The sequence below is a fragment of the Carassius carassius genome, chromosome 16 (assembly GCF_963082965.1).
Source record: "Carassius carassius chromosome 16, fCarCar2.1, whole genome shotgun sequence".
Lineage (NCBI taxonomy): Eukaryota > Metazoa > Chordata > Actinopteri > Cypriniformes > Cyprinidae > Carassius > Carassius carassius.
The window spans coordinates 5,745,471-5,766,427 of NC_081770.1; the positions used below are offsets into that span (position 1 = coordinate 5,745,471).

Here is a 20,957-nt window from a genome sequence, read left to right on the forward strand (position 1 = left end):
ATCAGTTTTATTCACCATACCAACTGGCTTTATTTAGGACCTAGATATTGTGTTTTTAATGTTCTTCAAGATCAGAAAATACCAATTTTATTGCATTATAGAAATTAACTTTTAAAGCTTGTTTCATATTTTCTTTCATTTCATTTAATCTACCCTTATTTTCAGCTTCCTATTAATCAGAAAGTGTCTTATTACAGAACAAAGGCCCAGCTTTCATTTTAATAACCTTATTTGGTTGCCAAAAATAAAATAAAAAAACGGAATGAAAAACAGCACAGGAAACAAATTACAAACACATCAAACAAACAATGAAAACGATAGGAAAAGCAACTGCGTATGGAAACTCATGTACATCTGACCATTAAAATCTGAAGAGAATCTTCTTTCCTAAACTTCAGTAAAATTTGAAGTGCGGAGAAGAAGGGTCTTCTCGGCTCCCGAGACAAGGAAACGAGGGAATGCAAATATCACTAATTTAATCGTTTTCTCTTTCACAAGCTTCTCCTATTGGCCATATTGTCATTACTGTCCCATCGTCACTGGAATTATGCCCCAAACTCCATCACTGAGTCTCAAAAGTCCCACAACAGGGTGATTTCATTGGTTTTTGGTCATTTTTGGTGTTGGTACAGGGATGAGGAATAGTGCCATCACGATTTTTCTGGGACATGAGTTCTTTGTGAGCAAGGCCACACGGAGGGAGCGTCACCAGTTGTTGTGGTTCTGGCTCCAAGATTTAGAGCCAAAATGGCCGTTGGTGCCATTCTCTCCTCGGGATTGAGCCGTCTTGATTCGCTCTTTGAGTGTCGTTTCGGTTTCTTCCTCCGAGCTGCTTTCGATGTCGCTGCGTTCATCTTTGCCCACCTGGAACAACATTTGGGGTATTAGTTGTAGTAATTCAAATGGTCTGGATGTAGTATTATAAAAAATATTTGTTTAATAATTTTAGCAACTTAAATTTATTTAACAGTTTTAAAAGCAGACCAAATTCAATGGTCACTTTTTATTTTTAAGGGCTGTTTTGGTTTAATACTATGGCTGGAAAATGTAGGCGCCTTCCTCAAGATGGCGCTTGGGTGCTTTAAAAGCAAAATCCTCCACTCAAAGATCTAGATGAGTTTGTTTCTTCATCAGATTCGGAGAAATGTAGCATTGCATCACTTTCTCACCAGTGGCTCCTTTGCAGAGAATGGGGAGCCGTCAGAATAAGAGTCCAAACAGTTGATAAAAACACCATTAACCCACACCAATCAATCAGTTAACATCTTGAGATGACAAAAGCTTCGTGTTTGTAAGAAACAAATCCATTATTTGGATGTTTTATCTTCAAATTGTTGCTTTTGGCAGCAACATGACTCCATAATCCATAATAATGCTTCATCTAATGGAAAAATCAAAACGTCAAAATCCTCTTAACAGTTCAAAGGCTGTAAATATAGTGTTTGATCTGCAGATTTCGCTCCTGATTCAGACGAGATAACTTTTTCACTCAAGGAAGCATTATTATGGAGTCATATTTTAGCCAGAAAAGACGGTTAAAAACCTCTTGTTTCTTACAAACATTCGGCTTTTCACAAGACATTAATTGATGGTCTGAATTACCTGTGGATTATTATAATGTGTTTTTATGAACTTGACACTCATTCTGACGGCACCCATTCACTGCAGAGCATCAATTGGAGACCAATTCCTCCTTTTTTTCAAATCTGCTAAAGAAACAAACTCATCTAAATCTTGAATGGCTCGAGGGAGAGTAAATCTCCCTCAAAAAGAGTAAACTAGTCTTTTGAAACACATTCTGCTCAATTCACATTTCATGGCTGTTTTAAGATGAACCAGGAAATCAAGTAAAGAAAGCAGACTTACAGCCGAAGACACAGAGAGAGAAAGTCTAAAGCGAGGGAGTTTAGCAGAAAGAGCGCAAGGTTTCTATCAGGACTGAAAGAAGCTGGAAGACGGGAACAGCCTTCCAGCAGCTAGAGAGGGGAAAGACAAACCAGCTCTGCAGAAGGGAAAGATACAAAGAGAGGACACGCGTGTAACTACATGAATGTGGAGCTGCCGAACATGTGGCTGAGAGCTGGTCTGTGCGCACCTTTCCTCTCATGATGGCTTTGAAGGCGATGCGGGCGATGAGGTAGGACCAGATGACGTGCAGCAGCTGCAGCACCAGCAGCAGAGAGTTGAAGAGCCACCAGGACGGGTACGGCCCGATGATCTCCCAGCTCTCGAACAGCGTCGTGTTCAGAATCCTGCAACAACAACAACACACTTCATCTGAGCATGTGCTTTTACTAATCATTTCACAATTACTTGTGAATTCTGCCAGTGAACTGGATGATGCATTTTTATGGATTATGGAGTCATATTGTGGCCAGAAGCAACAGTTTGAAGTTAAAACATCCCAATGATCCAATGATTGATTTGTATTTTTTTTTTTTTTGTACAAACACGCAGCTTTTGGCTTCACAAGACAATAATTGATACTGGAGTGGTGTGGATTACTTGTGGATTATTGTGGTGTATTTATCAGATGTTTGGACTCTCATTCTGATGGCACCCATTCACTGCAGAGGATCCATTGGTGAGCAAGTCATGCAATGCTACATTTCTCCAAATCTGATGAACAAACAAACCCATCTATGTCTGCTTTAATATTTTTTATACGTCGAATAACATTTGTCGTCATATTTTCAGATTATGTGACAGTTTTAAAATAGATAATATTTACAATATCAGTGTTCACGTCCAAAGTTGCGAATTTAACTTGAAATGTCACGGAAACATTTGTGAATAAACACTATTTCTATCTCATGGATTCCAGATAACAAAACAGGCACTTCCTGGGAAATTGGCACAAAGTATAAATAATTTAAAATATTGGATATATAATAAAATAATAAAACCTCATTTGATAACATATCACATAAGCATTCAATTAATCATTGTGTACTTTAACAATTTGTTGTTTTGATAAAACAAATAAGTTACAAGAAATTAAAAGTATTAATGTTTTTAAAACTATGGATGCAGACAGGTTTTCACGATCTGTTGGCATTAGAAACTGTTATGTTTACTTTTATTAAATGAGAAAGCAACAATGAAATATATATATATATATATATATATATATATATATATATATAGGATCTAGTTTTTTTTTTCTTACAATGTGAAATTTATGTCATGACAAATAAGCATTCTTCACTATGTTTCTTTTTAAAGGCATTTAATAACTATTATACATCAATGCAATGCAATAATTTACTACTGAATGCATGTGCTATATTGTTTTCAATTTGAGACTTTCAACACTTTTAATACTTATTTTAGTATTAATAATATAAATATTAAATGAATGCTATTAATATGCATTTAGTATTAGTATGCAATATTTAGTAAAACAACAAAGCGATAAGTAAGCGATGAGAGGCTGAGTAAGTCCCAGCTGAAGGGCGCTGTTAGACACGAGTCACTGCAACCCCTTCACTCATTATTAATTACAGAAATAATAAACAGTTCACTTTGCTGAACGAACCGTTCTGACACTGTATTATTGAATGTTTATGTAGCTAAGGGTGTCGCTTTGTTATACACAGAACCGGATGAGACTGTCAAAGCTGAATAAAACACAGCTACTGGCCAATCAGAATCAGGGACTGGAGCAGACGGTTGTGTAAAACAGTTTAGAGGATCTTTAAGACATATGATGGTGATTTCTCTATGGGATGTCCTGCTGATTGAGTGCTGTATCTGCAGTGGTGCTCAGTAGATCTGTCATCGTGACACTAAAACCCAGAGACACTGAATCCTGACGCTCGGGTTTCACTCTGCAGGAGACCAGCAGCAGCGGCTCTCAAACACAGTTAATTGGACTATTAAATGATCGCCGAGCACACACACACACACACACACACACACACACACACACACATACACGGGATACTGACCAGAAGGGGAAAATGATCAATCTGGTCGCGAAGAAGATCATACTGAACACCACGAACAAGATGTCACATAAACGCTGGGATTTGGCATAGTTTGCTAGCTTTGCGGCCTATAAGAAGAAATAAAAATAAATTAATGAATAAATAAATAAAACTTTTATAGAATTTTATACATCAGTACTTGATTAAATGCAGTTTATATACAGTTATATATATACATATATTTATTTATTTATTTTATTAATTATTAAGAAAATGTTCACTCAGTGTAGTTATTGTCAAGTAAAACAAAAATAATTATTAAATCTAAAAAAAAAAAAAAATGTTGAACAAAAAACAAACATGTGTTTCGTGTTTCTTGTATTACATTTTTTAAGGAAGCTGTTGAGGTGACATTTAAAAGTTTTAATTAATAACTAAATAGACATAAACCAGAACTAATACAAATGACAATAACACTACAACTCAAATTTAAATGACAATGGAAAGTGTGAAAGCTCTATTAGAATATTAATGATACTAAAAAGTGCATCAACTGTCACTTAAATGCTAATTTCTAAATAGTGCTATAATAATAATTTAACTAGAATATTTGGTTTCTATCTATCTATAATAATAAAAACAAAAATTAAAAACTTTTTTTATTGTAATATATTAGATATATATTATGTTACATTTAATGTTATGTATAATATATATGCAACATACAAGTAATTTTGAATATGTCTGTTTTATAAAGGCTGCTCAAGTTGCACTGAATAAAATATTAAAATACTACTAACTGTAGGCGCAGTTTTACTTCAAAATCTAGTTAAAATGTTGATTTAGAAATCAGTTGTAGAGGAAAAAAGTCAATGTGGTTAATTTAGTATAATATTTTACCTGCTCCTCGGTTAAATGCTGGCTGATGAATATTATCCAGAATAAAAGCATTGGTGTGTGTTCTCACCTCCAGCAGGATGTCCGATGTGTCGTGAACACACATGACCAGACTCCCCACACGCAACATGTTATTAACATATGAGAAACTGATCAGGCTGATGGTCGCCAGATGATGAATGAACATGATGAGGAAGTCCTGCAGAAACACACCCGAAATAATGAGTGTAAAACATGAGGCTAATTCAACACGAGCGCACAAATGCAGTTCAGATTTGTAACTTTTCCCTTCAGCTGCAAACAGTAGCCGAATTCTCCAGACACGTCTAGAAATAAAGAGGAACAACATCATCTCTCTGTTATGATGGGAGTCAAAACTCTGGGCTCAGAATGGCCTCGGCCGCGGGTCGCATCTTAAACAGACAGACGAGCCACACACCAAAGACGCTCTTTAAATGCCCGGCGAGAAACACAAAAACAACAGAGAAACGAGCAGCCATGTGAGTCTGACAGCTGCACAAGAGATCATTTCGTTTTCTTCTCTAACACACAGATCTGGAGTAGATTTAATCCAGGTCACATGACAGAGCTGCTGACGTGAGGCAGTGTAGAACTAAGTGAATTAAATAGTGTAGAAATGAATAGCTGGTGTTTGATTCAGGAACGCTCACCTTTCTTTTGATGTCTGTGAACTGAGAGAACATGAGCGACCAGTAGAAGGCCAGTTCTGTGATATAATAATAATACAGGCCTGAGCTCAGCACCTATAGGACACACACACACAGATATTACAGAGTAGAAACTCAATCTGAGGAAACCGGTAAAATTCCAGGTGGTCAAAAAAACTCCTACTCCCTAAATCCTAATTTAATCATAGATAAAATAAGCAAACAAACAAATAAATGCTTAAAATGTACATAAAATAACGTACATAAAATTAAAATGTGAAATCAACTGTAGGATCATTGAGATTTCTTTTATGTTGTTTCTGACTCATTATACTCACCCTCATTATAAAAGAAAATACTTTAATTAAAATTAAAATGCATGTAATGGATGATGTGTAGAATTTTTAGGATTGTTTTTTTTTTTTGCAATGTAAAATTTCTTTCAAGACAACCAAGCACATTTATTATTAAATTCTTATTAATATTAATAACACATTTTAATATCAAATATACTTATTTATAATGCACTTTTGTAATACCCAAAGTGCTATACAGTATTATATATAAAAATATTTTTTGCATTCCCCATTTGCAATCATTTATATACTTAAGAATTTTTTCTATTTACGATTACGTTTTAAATTTGCATCAATTCAACAACATGTCCTTTGCAGTTTTCCTTTATATGCACTTATTTTGTGGATTGTTTGCACAATTGAAACATAACGGGCAAAAGATTCCAGAAAATGTCAAAGTTCACCGTTAAGATTCATGAACCCACATCAGAAAATTGCAACATTTAAGAGTTACCTGATAGGGGTAATTGTACCAGCAGTGTCTCGTATCCCACATCCAGGGAGACTACAACACAAACACAGACACACACACACAGATTAAAAAAAGAAATCACGAAACTGTCAGTAACTCCACATCTTTCAGCTGTAACTCACCTGCAACAGGAAACGGATCCCATACGTAAATATACACAGATAGAATGTAAACCTCCACCTGCAGAGAAAACAAACACACGGCTGCAAATGAGAGGAACCACAGAGTACAGCGATCAGAAAGGAAAAGCTCAACCCAGACACATGTGTTGGGAAACATGGCAGCCAGAGGCCTGGTTTCACTGCTGAATCATTGAGAATGAGTTTGACAACAGATGCATCTGATACGACTCAATCAGGAAGACCCACAGGGCTCTGTTTCCAACATATCTGATGGTAGATGTGTAATAGCTTCCCATGTGAAGCACAACAACTGCTCCTCCAACATCAACATGCATTTGTGTTTTCACGGCCAATCTAGGGCACTTCAATGAAACTATGATTGACAGGAAATCCGACCAATGGAGGAAAAGACTCCGCCCACTCTTTCACTGGCAATGGATCCAACTAGTATTTTTCAATCGGAAAAAGGTTTCTAATGAACCAAACTAACAATCTCTAAGATGAATTATTATTAGAATGTGTACTAATACTGCACATTTGGTGTAGTCCAAATATCAATCACTCGCCATAAAAGTGTGTATAAAATAAATAATCTGAGATTCTAATTTCTATAAGCTAATGCACTAGCATGCATGCACGCTAGCAGAACAGCGTTAAAACGTACATGCTCTCACAAAACTTGGTTCTGTTGCTGGGTTTGTCCTGGTTCCGCCGCTGTCGAAACCATCTCTGGATCTTCCTGACGTCCCAGTCCAGCTGCTTTGACAGACCCTCTAAGTGCTTCGAGTCTGGGGACTGGAATAAACAAGAAAAACTGAATAATCAAAACATCCTTCTCTGTATTGTGGAATTATTAAGTTATGAATAAATTCTTGCTAGCATTTTATGTATTTGTCCTCTACACACACACACAATTAATATATATATATATATAATAATAACAATTATATATAATAATTGTTAAAATTTGAAAAAAAAAAAAAAAAAATTATATATATATATATAGAATTTGACAATTTAAGCTAAACTGGAAATGAAATTTATTTATTTTTATTCACTTTTTTTGGGGGGGAGAAAAAGTGGCGGGATTGGGAAAGGTCAGAAGGTCAAAAGTCAAGGCTCAAAAGTCAACACTCAAGGCTATCAGCGCCAAAAATAACTCAAAATTGACATTTTAATTTATTTAGTTCTACACATCTTGTATCTAAAGACCTTGTTCCAGACAAAAACTGTGCAACAATGTATTTAAATCAAGCAATAAACACTGAAATAGCTACATTTACCTTTTTTTGTTTTAAAATATAATTACATATTTCTAAGAGAGTTTTACATTGTAAGCTTTAAAGTCTTGATATAAGACAATGAATTCTAAAATGTTTTCATTAAAAACAAAAAGAAAATCAAACCCCATAAAGTTAATGAAAAAATGTACATAGAACACACAATAAATGAAATAGTTGAACTTATTTTTCTCTTGCACTTTGATAGTTTTGAATTGTAAATAAATAATACATTTATTATGGACTTTAACACTGTAAGCTTTAAAGTGTGGGTGTGGGACAAAAGTAAATACATTTTACTTTCCATAAAAAAAAAAAATGAAAATATGGAACATAAAACATCTTAAGTTGATACATAAACTGAAAAAAAAGAAAGGCCTACAGAATAACCGTCAGAATGACAAATGAAAAATGAGAGCACATGACTGACAGCTCTCTTCTGAAAGTTTTCAGTTCAGATCTCCACCCAAGCTTCAGCTTCAGAGCTGATAAAGACGTTTTACAGCAGCTCTACCAGTCGGCTCTTTGAAGACACTGGTGATTGTAAAGAGAAAATGTCACAACTCTATCCATCTGTCAGCTAATGTTAAACCTGCCTGAGGTGTATTTACGGTCGGTTTCTAGACTAAAGTTGAAAATACCGCTCTGATGGCCTCATAAAACACACAGTGCCAGCAGAGGAACAAAAGGTTCATAAAAGAGAAAATCCAGCACTGAATAATGTCTAAAAATGGGGCTGGGAAATGTTTGGTTATTTTTACCAGTTTACGTTGAGCATCAGCTTTGGTCAATGACTCTGTCTCTCTCTATCTCTCTCGCTCTCTCTCATGGCTTATCATGGTTTTATTTTCCATTACGCTGCTTCAGCATACCTTTGTGATGGATGTAAACACTTTATCCAAAACGGCGTTGGGCTGAGCCCTCCGACTCAACTCTGTCTGGATCTGAAGGATGGAGGCACATGGACCCGCGATACACCTGCAGGGGGAACGCAGAGATAAATCACAATCTTATCCTGTGCTATCAAGACCAGATTCAAGCGATTTGCATGCCGGACGTACTAATCTAGATCTGAAGTGTTTCACATTAAACCGATTTTATGATTTTGACTTCTGAGACTATATTTTAAAATAGTAGTTTTCAAGATACGAGCACCAAATTTTTACGCTGTTCTGAAAGATTAAAACATACTAATAGTGCGTGCACACCAAAAGCAAAGTGAATACTTGCATCGCGTTACTTGCTCTTAATTGGTCGCAACATGTTTTTCATGATTCTCGCATGAATAAACAAAATGTAAAAAATAGAAACCATTTTTTTTTTTAAAGATACTATCGGACGCTTCAATAAGCTCTTCTCTGATTGGCTTGCGCGACAACACGTCAAGTAAATTTCCGAAAAAAAAGATGTGATTGCGCACACCATAACAATGTACTAAAACATGTTAGACATTGCAAAAAATTGGTTAAATTCATGCTAACAACATGCTAAGAAGATAGTCAATCATGTTTGTGAAAACTGTGGGATTAGAACATGCTAGCAACGTTAAATTATGCTAGAAATGTGCTAAAACATGCTCGTGTTCATGCTTTGTACAGCATTCTTTGTTCTTCATTTAGAAAATATTTTGATTGTCATTTGTTTGATTTTGTATATTAAACACATTGGGTGAGAAAAACATCCTGAAAACATGCTACAATTGTGCTAAATCATGCTAGCAACATGCTAAGAAGATACTCAATCATGTTAGCGATAAGATGTGGAATTAGAAAATGCTAGCTAAAACATGTTAGCACCATGCTAAACATACTAGCAATGTGCTAAGACATTCAAGCAAAATGTTTAAACATGGTAACCAAATGCCAATTCATATTAAAAATGTGCTAAAATCATGCTAGCAATATGTTAAAAATGTGTTTCAAATCATGCTAGGAACATGTAAAATGTTCATAATATGTTAAAACATGCCAACAGAGTGATCAAACATGGTAGCAACATGATAATCCAATTTAACGAAATGCTAAACCATGCTGGTAATGCGCTAAAACATGTTAGCAGCATCATGGTAGCTACTTCCTTAAACATTTTAACAATGTAGTAGAACATATTAATAATATTTTACTGACTTCAAGCTTTTCAAACCCTAACACAAGGCTTTGTCAAGCTAACATCAGTGTTTGTTTACAGACTTTACCCATCTAGATTTAATCTACTAATCAAACACAAATCTTGATTTAATGACAATTAACATGATCAAACATCATTTCACTATGTACATTTGGAAATCCAGTTTTACTAGTAGTTGCGCAATAACAGATATAAAATACCTAATAGTAGGTGCTAATAATGGACAACAAATATATCCCAAAACTTATTGTTAAAAGGCATCAAGCTCTCAGTGATTTAAGTGCTAATGTAGGAGCTAGTTTACCTAGTTAGCTCTTAAATAGCAGCATTTCAGACACATTATAAAAATCACAGAAAGCACATTTGACTCATGCAAAATCCAGCTACATGCCCAAAACTCCACTGAGTGCCAAACAAATCAGTCTGACTCCAGGATTAATGAATGCCAGAAGCTGCTGACGAATCTTAAGGATGTGAACATTTATGAGTGGGACACTTCAGTTCCATTAAATCTATAAACATAGTAACAAACGAGCACTGGTGGTGTGTGATGGAAATCTATTTGCTTGTGCTGATCCCAAACATCTCACATCTTCAGGTCAGGTTTATCTCACACTATAAAGAAATCAAATAAGAAACAAAAACAACCAGTTCTGGAAATGAATCCTGGTCACAGAAATAAATAAATGGAAATCTAGGGCTTCATATCATTATATAACAAAGTCAGGACTTGGTTTTCTAAGAAACCTAGCTAAAAAAAGATGTCAGTGAAGTAACTAAGATCATGTGCGTTTTAACCATTTCTTTGAAAACTTTGAATACACTGCATTGTTTTCAACAATGATTCAACCAATTATGTGTGTAATGGGTGGAAAATATATCCAAGCACCGGTGGTGCAAAAACAATAACAAAAAATTTTGGGGGGGCAAATTTGGAAAAAACTAGTGGCACAAAATAAAAAATTAAAAAAATATATACATTTGTAAAACATGTAGGAAAATTATATTTATTATTTTTTTTTATATAAAATAATTGTAGAATAATTGATGTAAAAACACTGTGGAAAAAATCCACTATTTATTTTATTTTACATTTTACATTGCATATGTTGAATCTACTGTGCAACAATGAATATTTGATCAGAAAGATGCATTTGGAAAATAAATACAGAAATACATTAAAAGGAAAGGAAAAATGATGTAAATATATTAAAATGAATAAAAAAACTCTTTCAAACCCTAACAGAAACCTAATGGCATTTACATTATATATCCAAGAAACTGTTAATATGCTATACGATTAATAAAGTAAATAAAATAAAATAAGTGTATAAAATGAAAACAAATATTAAAAAATAATGAATTATTAGAATTATCTCTGATAAATTTCGAAAATTATTACACATTACACAACACAAGTTTACGCAAGTTTCTGTAGTTCTGTTTTTTTTAATGAAACCGTTTCGTTATATGATTTCCTAAACACTTGTTCATTCATCATCACTTAAAATGTTCCCTCAAATGTAAGTTTTGGTACATTGAGTCCTAGTAATATAGGAAAACATCTCGGTTTACTGCATTTGTATTGTTAATCTGAGGAATTAAATGACTTAATATTGTCGTGTTCATCATTGGTCATTAATATCTCAGATTTTTGATGTTTTACATTTTACATTGGGCATTTTGAATGCATTTCGCAACAATGGCTATTTGGTCCAAAATTTTGTCCTACAACAAAAACTAGGTAAAAGACAAAATACCCAAGCTTTTTCAAACACGACTTGTTCCTCATGCTAAATAGTCTTTGTATAACAAAAACGCCAGTTAATTGTGGTCAAAGTTCTTAATATAAAACTCACTCCACGTCTCCCAAACAGTAAAACCGGCCCAGTGAGCAGCTTACTAAACACACCGCTCTGTAATGACCCTACATGCTCAATGGCCGTTGTAGCAATGTGTTGACAATGTTGTTTTGAGCAGTTCATTAACCCAGAATTGGCACACATGGGTGAACTATGTCTCCAGGCCCGTTAAACTGTGCCGCCTGTACACAAATACTACATGCTGCACTGTAGAATCTGACGCTCGCCATGAAAATCAAGCGTACGATTGAATTAAAACAGGACGGAAAGACATTTTTAGTGTCTAGGGATGAAGTGAAGTGTCTTTACAGTGCACCAGAAGGCTAAGACACAAAGGGAGTTGTGTAAACAGTGACGTTTTGAGATTGACACATTCACAGTATTCGGTTTACGATGGTAGGGTCAAAGTGATAGTTGGGTCCTAACTAAACATTAGCCCGCTGATTAGAGACGACACTAAAAATCAGAGCTAGTTCATCAGTAAACAGATGTTTGGATCAATACAATCTCACTTAATCTGCGAATGCCAGTCTCAGCAAAAAGTAAAAAAAAACCTCAATCATTAATGCTGCCCCAGCCGGACTTGGCCTGTGTCGTCACATGACCATCTGTGTTTAGTTTCAGAGCTGTACTGGTGGGACGTCTGAAGACACATACCGTGACTCCACGTGGGACGAGGGCTTTTCCTACTCTCAGACAATAGAAGGCCTTGTTACCACACACACATTAGCTTTTGTTGGGTATAAAATGTAAATACTCATCAAAAAGGACATAATGACATAATTTTGAATGTAATTCTCCATTCATGCGACTCTAGAGAGTACTCACGCGATGTGAGACGCGCTTTGTGTGTGTGTATACTTCAGTGTCTGCGCTCAGAAAACCAGAGCGACTTCTCTCTCGAGTCCTTAAATTTATCCATTTTGGACCCTGGAGCACAAGAGCAGTCTTAAGTCGCTGGGGAATATTTTTAGCAATTGCTGAAAAAACAATGTATGGGTAAAAATTATCAATTTTCCTTTTACACCAAAAATCATTAGGATATTAAGTAAAGATCATGTTTCATGAAGATATTTGGTAAATTTCCTACCGTAGATATATCAAAACGTAATTTTGGATTCGTAATATGGATTGCTAAGAATTCATCTGGACAACTTTAAAGGCGATTTTCTCAGTATTTAGAATTTTTCGATTCCAGATTTTCAAACAGTTGTATCTAATATCGTCCGATCCTAACAAACCATACATCAATGGAAAGTTTATTTATTCAGCTTTCACGTGATATATAAATCTCAATGTTGAAAAATTTACACTTAATTTTCACTTTTTTGTGAGACGTCCAGCAAGTGTTCATATATACGCATCTGAACTCCTAACAATGCAGCAGATTCGTTCTGAATGAATATCTTTGCAAATCGTCCTTCCCCAACATTTTCGTCTCGTTTTGATTCATTGGGTTAGTGTCAGATTTTTTTGTCATTCAAAAAGAGTTTGAGTCTAATTGTCGTCGGTGAAGAAAATGTTGTTGACGAAAATTATTCATCAACAAAATTTTCCACAATTTCACCTAATTTTCATTAATTTATTTTAATTTATTTTTTTTAAGCAAAGACGACAATCTTAGGTCTTTTGTGTCTCAATTAAAATGTCCCTTCATTTACATATATTTGTTCTGGAAAACAAAGCCATACCGAGGAAGAACCTCACTTCTTTATATGAGCTATGAAAGGGAAGTAGAGTATTTCCAGGCCGGTTTGAACGAAATCACGAGGTTTTGAAGAGCTTGTGAAACAAATAATGACGGTCTAAAACTGACTGGTGACAGGCAACCGCACTGGACTTCTGATTCAATGTTAAACAGGATGAAGTGTGGCAACAGCTCAGGGTCAAACGCTGAAAGCTTGATTCATGCAGATTACATCACCGCCATCACACGCATCATTTCTGGCACAGATTTAGCTGATGTCATTAAAGCAGGGATTCTGAATGGTTCATGGTTTGGCTGTTTGTGTATGAGGCTCGTGTTCAGCGCTGTATGCAAACCTCGTCATGCCAGAACAGCCAGCAAACAGCATTTGCCATTTTCTCACTAATTTGATTTGAGGCTATGATAAGTGAAACATGACCTGAGCTTGTCCTATCTGGGTGGAGACTCGTTCTGTGTGTTTCTATGTCTTTCCAGGATGTAAAAGTTGAATTTTTTGGCAGATCAATATGACCACAACAAAAGACTACAGATAACCAGATAATAACCAATTAAACTATTTGTCAGCTGAAGGCAATGAGCATTCTGACATCATTTTCTCACACTCAAGTTGTTCAAGAGTTGTTCTTTCTTTTGTCGAACACTAAAAATATTTTGAAGAATGTGGATACCCAAACAGTTGATGGCAGCCATTGACTTCATTAGCATTTTTTTTCTGTACTATGAAAGTCAATGGCTGCCATCAACTGAGGGCGAGTAAATTTTTTCAGAATTTTCATTTTTTAGGCTTGCTTTGATTTCAAATAAAACTAAAGAAACAATTTTGATAAATCACATCCATGATAAGTTTTCAATATTAAATTCTTATAATAAGTGAAAGATGTCGGTGTAAATACTGACAATAATTAGTTAAAATAAACATTTTAATTACAATTCCACATTCAGGTTTTTCCACTAAATTATGTGACGCATAATGGAATTTGACTTCAAAGTATGCTTCTGTTCAAGAATCAAGATTTGGGAGATTCTTTTAGAAAAATATGGAGTTATATCTGATCATTCCAATTCAATTGAAATTTTCACGATTGGATTAAAATGCAATTTTGTACTAAAAGGTCATGTTTAGATTTGATAATTTTAGTGCAATTCATAATTCTTATATATATATATATATATATAAAACAGCATTAAATCAAGTACGACCAAGACTTTAGATTCAAATTTCTGATGGTTTCGAAATTGACTGAAAGCATTGACTTCACCATATTTATTTTCTACATTGAAATGTAACTCCACTAAAAAACATTTGCTTAAGAGCATGAAAATGTTTTTAAACTCAGGTTTGTAAAGTTCTGAATTTTTAGTTTGAATTTAACTTGTTAGAAACTTTAAAATATAAATCAAAAAGGATGTTGCAGATGCTTAAAATGTTCCAAAAATAAGTCATGTATCCTATGTAAACATAAAATGCAACGAAATATCTGAATTGTTAATTGAACGCAAAGATGCAATCAAACAACTTGACACATATTAATGACAATGCATGCAAGCTACAACTAAAGGCAACGTTTGACTCAGGAAAACCCAGAAGACCCGCAGTACTAGAGCTGTCTAGAGCATTAACTATTCAGTGACAGACTGAACTCTAGAGGGAAGGATCCTGGAAACGGGTGATGACACATTTCCAAAACCTAAACCTCTTGAGCAACAGCCGTGAATGCCAGCGTCACTCCTGTGGAGTCATTATGAGTCTATGTTATCGACATGACAGTTGAACACAGTCCTTTGAGAGAGTGAGCCAAAACAAGTGCGGCATAAATAAGACCTTGGGCAACTGTGTGTGTGTGTGTGTGACAGAGAGAGAGTAATTATACTGTGTGAATGAAGGTTGAGGGAATGTTTTGAGTCCTCAGGGAATAAAGAAACACAAACAGCGTACGCAATTCATGTCAAGAGAACAGTGACACACTTCAATTGAATGTCATCCTTTTTTTTGCCTATAAGAGAAATTGGTGGGAAATCTGGGGATTAATGAAATAAATTAATGTCTTATATAATAAGTTAAAATAAATAAGTTTATATTTGTACAATAAGCTTAAAATATTTAAATAAATAAAAAATCTATACATTAAAGGTAAATACTTTTTTGGATATTTTTGGGATTTAACATCAAAACGCAACATCTAATGTTAACATGTATGTTTTTAATGTAACCTTCTCCCTTTAAATACTTTGGTCAGTTCATGAACAATTTGTGCAATTTTATATTATTTATTTGAAAGAATTAAAAGAGTAGTTTAATGTCCATTCTTGTGTTGTTCAACTGAACTGAAATGGGATTTAGTAAGTAACTAGTATCAAGCAACGCAATCGCTTTCGAGAGAATCGAGACAAATTCGTACAGCAATCTAATAACACTGTTGAGTAACCAACAGTGTTGACTCTTTTAGAGTAACTCACCCAACACTATATATAATTAACCTAACATTTTATTCTTACAAACATTTTTCTTTTTCTTTCTGGCTTTGAGAGTATTTTCTGATTTATGGAGCGATAAAAAGAGATATCCAAAATCCCCTCTGTAAAATCCTTGAACTCTAACACACCAACAAAATGAAACGAGAACTTTGAACCTGAAATCTGTTCGGTTTCATAAAAATTAACTGCAAGGGCATCAAAAATTCCCATAGTCCCCCCCAAAAAGTCTCTGGTTTAGATGTTTAAACCCCCATCAAGTGTGTAACTCATCTTGGCTAAAGCACATCAACACTATCTGAGGTCCGCAGTCGCCACTGATGAATAAATCAAGAGAGAGACGGCTGACGTCATCCTGAAACCAGACCAACCCCCTCTGGACTAACTAGACTAATTAACCTCCTCAGACCCAAGACACAGTCAAACAAGTAGGCCAGCACAACAAGAGAGACCCAAATCACCCCGAGTCCATGTAATGTGTTCATGCAGGACACAAAACGACTGCTATCTGCTTCATGAATGTGATTGTGCCTCAAGAGATGCACTGAACATTTACAAGTTCCTCTGCAAGAATGAGGTCTGATGGGATTCCCAAGATTGTGTATCCACAAGCTTTAGGTAAATAAATCAACTAAACAGTGCTGAAAACTTATTTTTTCCATCTACTTGCCAAGGAAACACTAGTTATTTCCATTTAGTTTAACTTAATGATCTAAAGCACCATAGACATGTTAATAAAAATGACAAAACCCCATTTAAATTACTAGTATCTCACTTAATACTGTCTTGTATGTAATCTGCATGCAATTTAGTATGTAATCAGAAAAAAAAACTGGACTGAATCTTAATAATTTACTTTAGATGCCTCAATCTAGTCTTCTGACGTGAAAAACACTATTTATAACTTTAAGGACACGTCAGTGTTTCACATTTGGTGATGCCATGTGTCTAAGTTAGTCCTGTGGATTGGTTTCACTTGTGGTTAAAGCGAAGTGCTGGAAACCACGCAAGTAAAACTAGTCAAACGTACATTTTAAACCGTTTCAACAGAACTGGTGCAACCAGACTCAAAACCAACCACAAATACTTTTACCTCAACTTGATCAGTAAAAAGTTGTTGTTTCTCCCAACAGATTCCTCAAGATGTTTATCATACTCCACATCAACGAACCAGAAAGCAGCCAAACTACCAAATAAAGGTTGTTTTGGTCGTAACAGCTTGGGGTTTCATTCAGACACCATTATACTTGAATATAGCCATTATTCAGTATCATGCTAGCTATCAAAGAAACACAGTTCTGCTTGTAACCACAATAGACCCCCTTTTTCTCATGAACACCGAGGTTGAGACGTCAAGCGAGATCCCACCCACCAAACATTCAGCTTTCAAAGCTCTGGAATGTTTCTGCAATCTATTATTAGTCCTAAATCTAAAATATTAGCTTGTTGCATGCTCTTCCTGTGGAAAGACGGCATCAGATAGAGCAGAATCTTGTTGTAACAGAGATTGACTTGCAGAGTAATTTGCCTTTTTTTAAATGTTTAGTCTGTGTGAAAATTTGAAGTGTGCACATTAATGGAATGTTTTGCGCCAAAATTATGATTTTGGCATAATTTACTTGGACTCAAACTTGTAAAAGACATCCATAAAAACCATAAAGCATATTTTAAGTCGGTTAATATTACAGTTTAAAGAGGTGGTAACATGAAAAAATAAAATTTTTGATTTGATTCAAATTTGGTCTTTGCATCATTAAAACTTCCTGCACGTTGCCTACACTGTAAAAAAAACAAAATCTGTAAAATAACCGGTAAAAAAACGGCAGCTGCGGTTACCAGAATTATACCGTAAAAAAATACGGTAACACCGTTTTAGGTTTAACAGTTTTATCTTCAATTAACAGTATAATACTGGAATTTAATTGATATAAATGTTAATATACAAACTTACTGAAGTACTGAAATCTGTTTGTACCTTTTAAAATGCACTAGTAACCACCAAAAGCGGATGGTGATGAGAAAGTCACATGTTGAAACAAAGCTTTTAAATAAATAATTTTAAATAATTTTAAATTAAATTAAATTTTAAATTAAAAAAAAAAAAAATTTACGGGAAATTACCGTTAACCATTTAACAGGTTTGTACAGTAGCATTTTCCCCTCGAGCTCAAAAAAAGGCTCATTTTGGACCCAAAAGGGCAAGGTGACATCATCCGGGCATGGTCATTTGCATAAACTCCGCCTAGTGAGCACACATCACCATAGGCCCTGCCCACTAGCATTCACATTCAGTCGCTAACGGTCGCCAAAGAATGTTTGGTTTAAAGTGTTTGGTTTAAACAGCTCGTTCGCATATTTGAAGGATCCCAGTGTAAGAAACAAGTGGATAGTTTATTTTTAATGGCATCCCGGATCATGTCAGAGGATTATTTGGACTATTTCGTTTGTAAACGAGCCACAGTGTCATGGAGAGTTCACAAAGAAACGTTTGTTGAAATATGAAGCGGGACTAGATATTACTGCAGCTGCATCACAAACCATAAGTTAATTATTTAATAATGCTTTGTCAGGAAACGACTTATTTTGATGAAGTTGTCAAAACACTCAAAAGCAATAGTTAGGGGGTGTTGATACTGTTTCGTATGCAATGACGTCAGCCAATCATAACAGTAGCAGATTACGAAGTCAACTTTCCACTTTTTTTTCAGACCTTGAACCAGAACTGGTACCCATTCGCTTTCATTGTATGGAAAAGTGCAGCGTGAACATTGCACCAACAATCTCGCGTCGCTTCCCCCCCCCCCCCCCAAAAAAAGGCTTCAACAAACATTAAAAGGTGAGGGTGCGGGTGCATTTTTGAGTGCGCTGTGCCTTTAAAACCAAGCTTTCTCACACTGAGAAACACACAAGTTACCACTCAAGCTTTCTTGAATTCAAAGCATAGTTGAGACATGACACTGCATGTGTTTATACAGCACATGCATCACAGGCTCTCCTAAAGGTGTGGTGTCCAGATATTATAGTGTCAAAATCAATATTAGGTAACTCTATATCATCACACATATTCCTGCACTTCTGCTCAACAAGAAATTTCGACTAAAAAGCATGCTTTCTTTAATTAAACTAGACTGCAGTTGTAGAGTGGGAAAACAGACACACAAAAAGCAAAGGAAAAGCAAAGCAATCCTCTTTTCTGAGTCTAGGCCTTAAGCTGGTCAGCTGACAGATGCCTCAAGATGAAAGTTCATAACCTGGAGGCTTGAAATTCCTCTTAAGTTCATCCAGCCCAGATGGACTTCAGGACGGCTTGTTTTAAACGTTCAGACGCGTGCATGCACAGCCTAAACTTTCAGTATCAAGACACAGGAAAGCATGTGATTTAAAAGATTGACGTATATACACACACATCAGTTGAGTCCACACAACGTTTTGGCTGTCCAAATAAATGCCAGACGGGCAAGGAGGGCGCCCAAGCACACGCAAAGCATACCTCTCGAAGACGACCCGCACCGCGAAGATCCCCAAGGCCAGCGGCAGCGCGGAGAGCAAGTGACCGGCTTTAGGGTACTCCACCCCGGGCGCGGGGTCGGCCAGATCCGCCCAAGTGACATTGTGTGGGAGCCAGAAGCGCTCGTTCCAGAACCACGCTGAGAGCGCTGCCATGTTAGGAGGGAAAACAGAGATTCAGAGAGAGAAGAGGACGTTAAAAGAAAGAAAATATGCGGGTGGCAAACGATTCGCCGCCCCCTTTCTCTCCCTCTTTCTCTCTCTCTCTCTTCCTCTCGCGTGTGTGGATGAGTGTGGACGTGTTGAAGGTGTTTCCACACGATGATGAGGAAGTGTGTGCATTACGTAGACCTCACAACACGTTACGACACAGAATGCTCGTTAATAAAACATATTATATATGGGAGATTCATTTATTGCTTTGGTGTGGAGTTTCAGAACGCTGATCGTGTATTTTTTTTGGCTGAAACTAGTAAGCGGTAAATATTCAGATCTTTGGAATTGATTCTTTTTCACGATTTTAGCAAAGTGATTGTGAAAGACTAGAAACTTTTAAGTTTAGCATATAACCATTAAGCGGTTTTGATCGAAAATGTAGATATTATCAGCAGTTTTTAAGGAAATGATTCATTCAAATAAATCAGTTCCTCGAATCGATTCTTTTCGAACGATGCGTTTCGCTCGAATGAATCATACGTGCTGTCATCACACATCATGACTTCCCTGCTTATTATATGGCGCCCCCTTGTGGATAAACTACGAACAACAACAGAAACAAGATTAGATTAGATTAAACTTTATTGTCAATTATGCAGAGTACAAGTACAGAGCTAATAAAATGCAGTTAGCATCTAACCAGAAGTGCAAGAATATAGTGTTTTTTATACATAAAAGTAAAGCTATGATATACAGAATGTACAGTGGAGTTGCTATATAAAGTATTGAACCGAGCATGTACAGAATATAAATAGGAGTGCAATGTAGTGATTGTATGTGCATTATGAACACAGCAACGTAAGTAACACTGGTAATAAATACAGTTGGATGAGTGTGCAAAAGTATTGTTAAACAATGTATTCTATGCAAAATAACAGTATAGTGCAATGATGTACATGTAGTTTGCCTCAGTCAAGCACTTAAATCTGTCAAAATTTACCATTTGAAAATTCTTGAATACATTTTTTTTTTTTGCTACAGTGAATCTTCAGTGAATAAAAAAAAAACAGAAAAACAATCTGCACGTCACTGCATCAGTGGCATCACGTCACCAGTGAATTCACCTGCACTGAAACAATAACTAATGCAGTCCACATAACAACAATTAATAAATATATATAAGTCCAGGGACTGCAAATGAAAATCAGCCTGAATCAGTAGGTCGTTAGTGTCTGATTAGGGAGACACACAAAATGTGCAGGGCAGGGGTTCCTCCAGGACAAGTTTGGGAAGCACTGATCTAAAGCAAAACAATTATTTGAAGATAAAAAGCACCACCTAGTGGTTACATTATGGTTATAAGTTATAAGTCAAACACATTGAACTTCATCGAGATCTGCT

At 35.6% G+C, this 20,957-nt stretch overlaps 1 protein-coding gene and 1 long non-coding RNA gene across 3 annotated transcripts; one reads left to right on the top strand and one right to left on the bottom strand.

The window, feature by feature from the left end:
• Positions 1 to 154: 154 nt before the first annotated feature.
• cers5 (ceramide synthase 5) lies at positions 155 to 19,737 on the bottom strand. 2 transcript variants are annotated; one of them, XM_059569080.1, is made up of 10 exons: positions 19,384 to 19,730; positions 8,597 to 8,702; positions 7,109 to 7,239; positions 6,445 to 6,502; positions 6,305 to 6,355; positions 5,498 to 5,590; positions 4,897 to 5,025; positions 3,951 to 4,057; positions 2,096 to 2,252; positions 155 to 864 (listed from the first exon to the last, which is right to left on the bottom strand). In XM_059569080.1, exons 1-10 carry the CDS (start codon positions 19,554 to 19,556, stop codon positions 706 to 708), a joined length of 1,164 nt encoding a protein of 387 aa, XP_059425063.1. In that variant the 5' UTR covers positions 19,557 to 19,730; the 3' UTR covers positions 155 to 705. The 2 variants fall into 2 exon arrangements, with proteins under 2 accessions (XP_059425063.1, XP_059425064.1); XM_059569081.1 differs by lacking the exon at positions 155 to 864 and adding an exon at positions 1,834 to 2,002 and having other exon boundaries at positions 19,384 to 19,737.
• On the top strand, positions 16,222 to 17,108 carry LOC132159539 (uncharacterized). Its single transcript, XR_009437865.1, has 2 exons — positions 16,222 to 16,511; positions 17,027 to 17,108. It is a non-coding gene; the product is annotated as an uncharacterized LOC132159539 (long non-coding RNA).
• Positions 19,738 to 20,957: the final 1,220 nt, after the last annotated feature.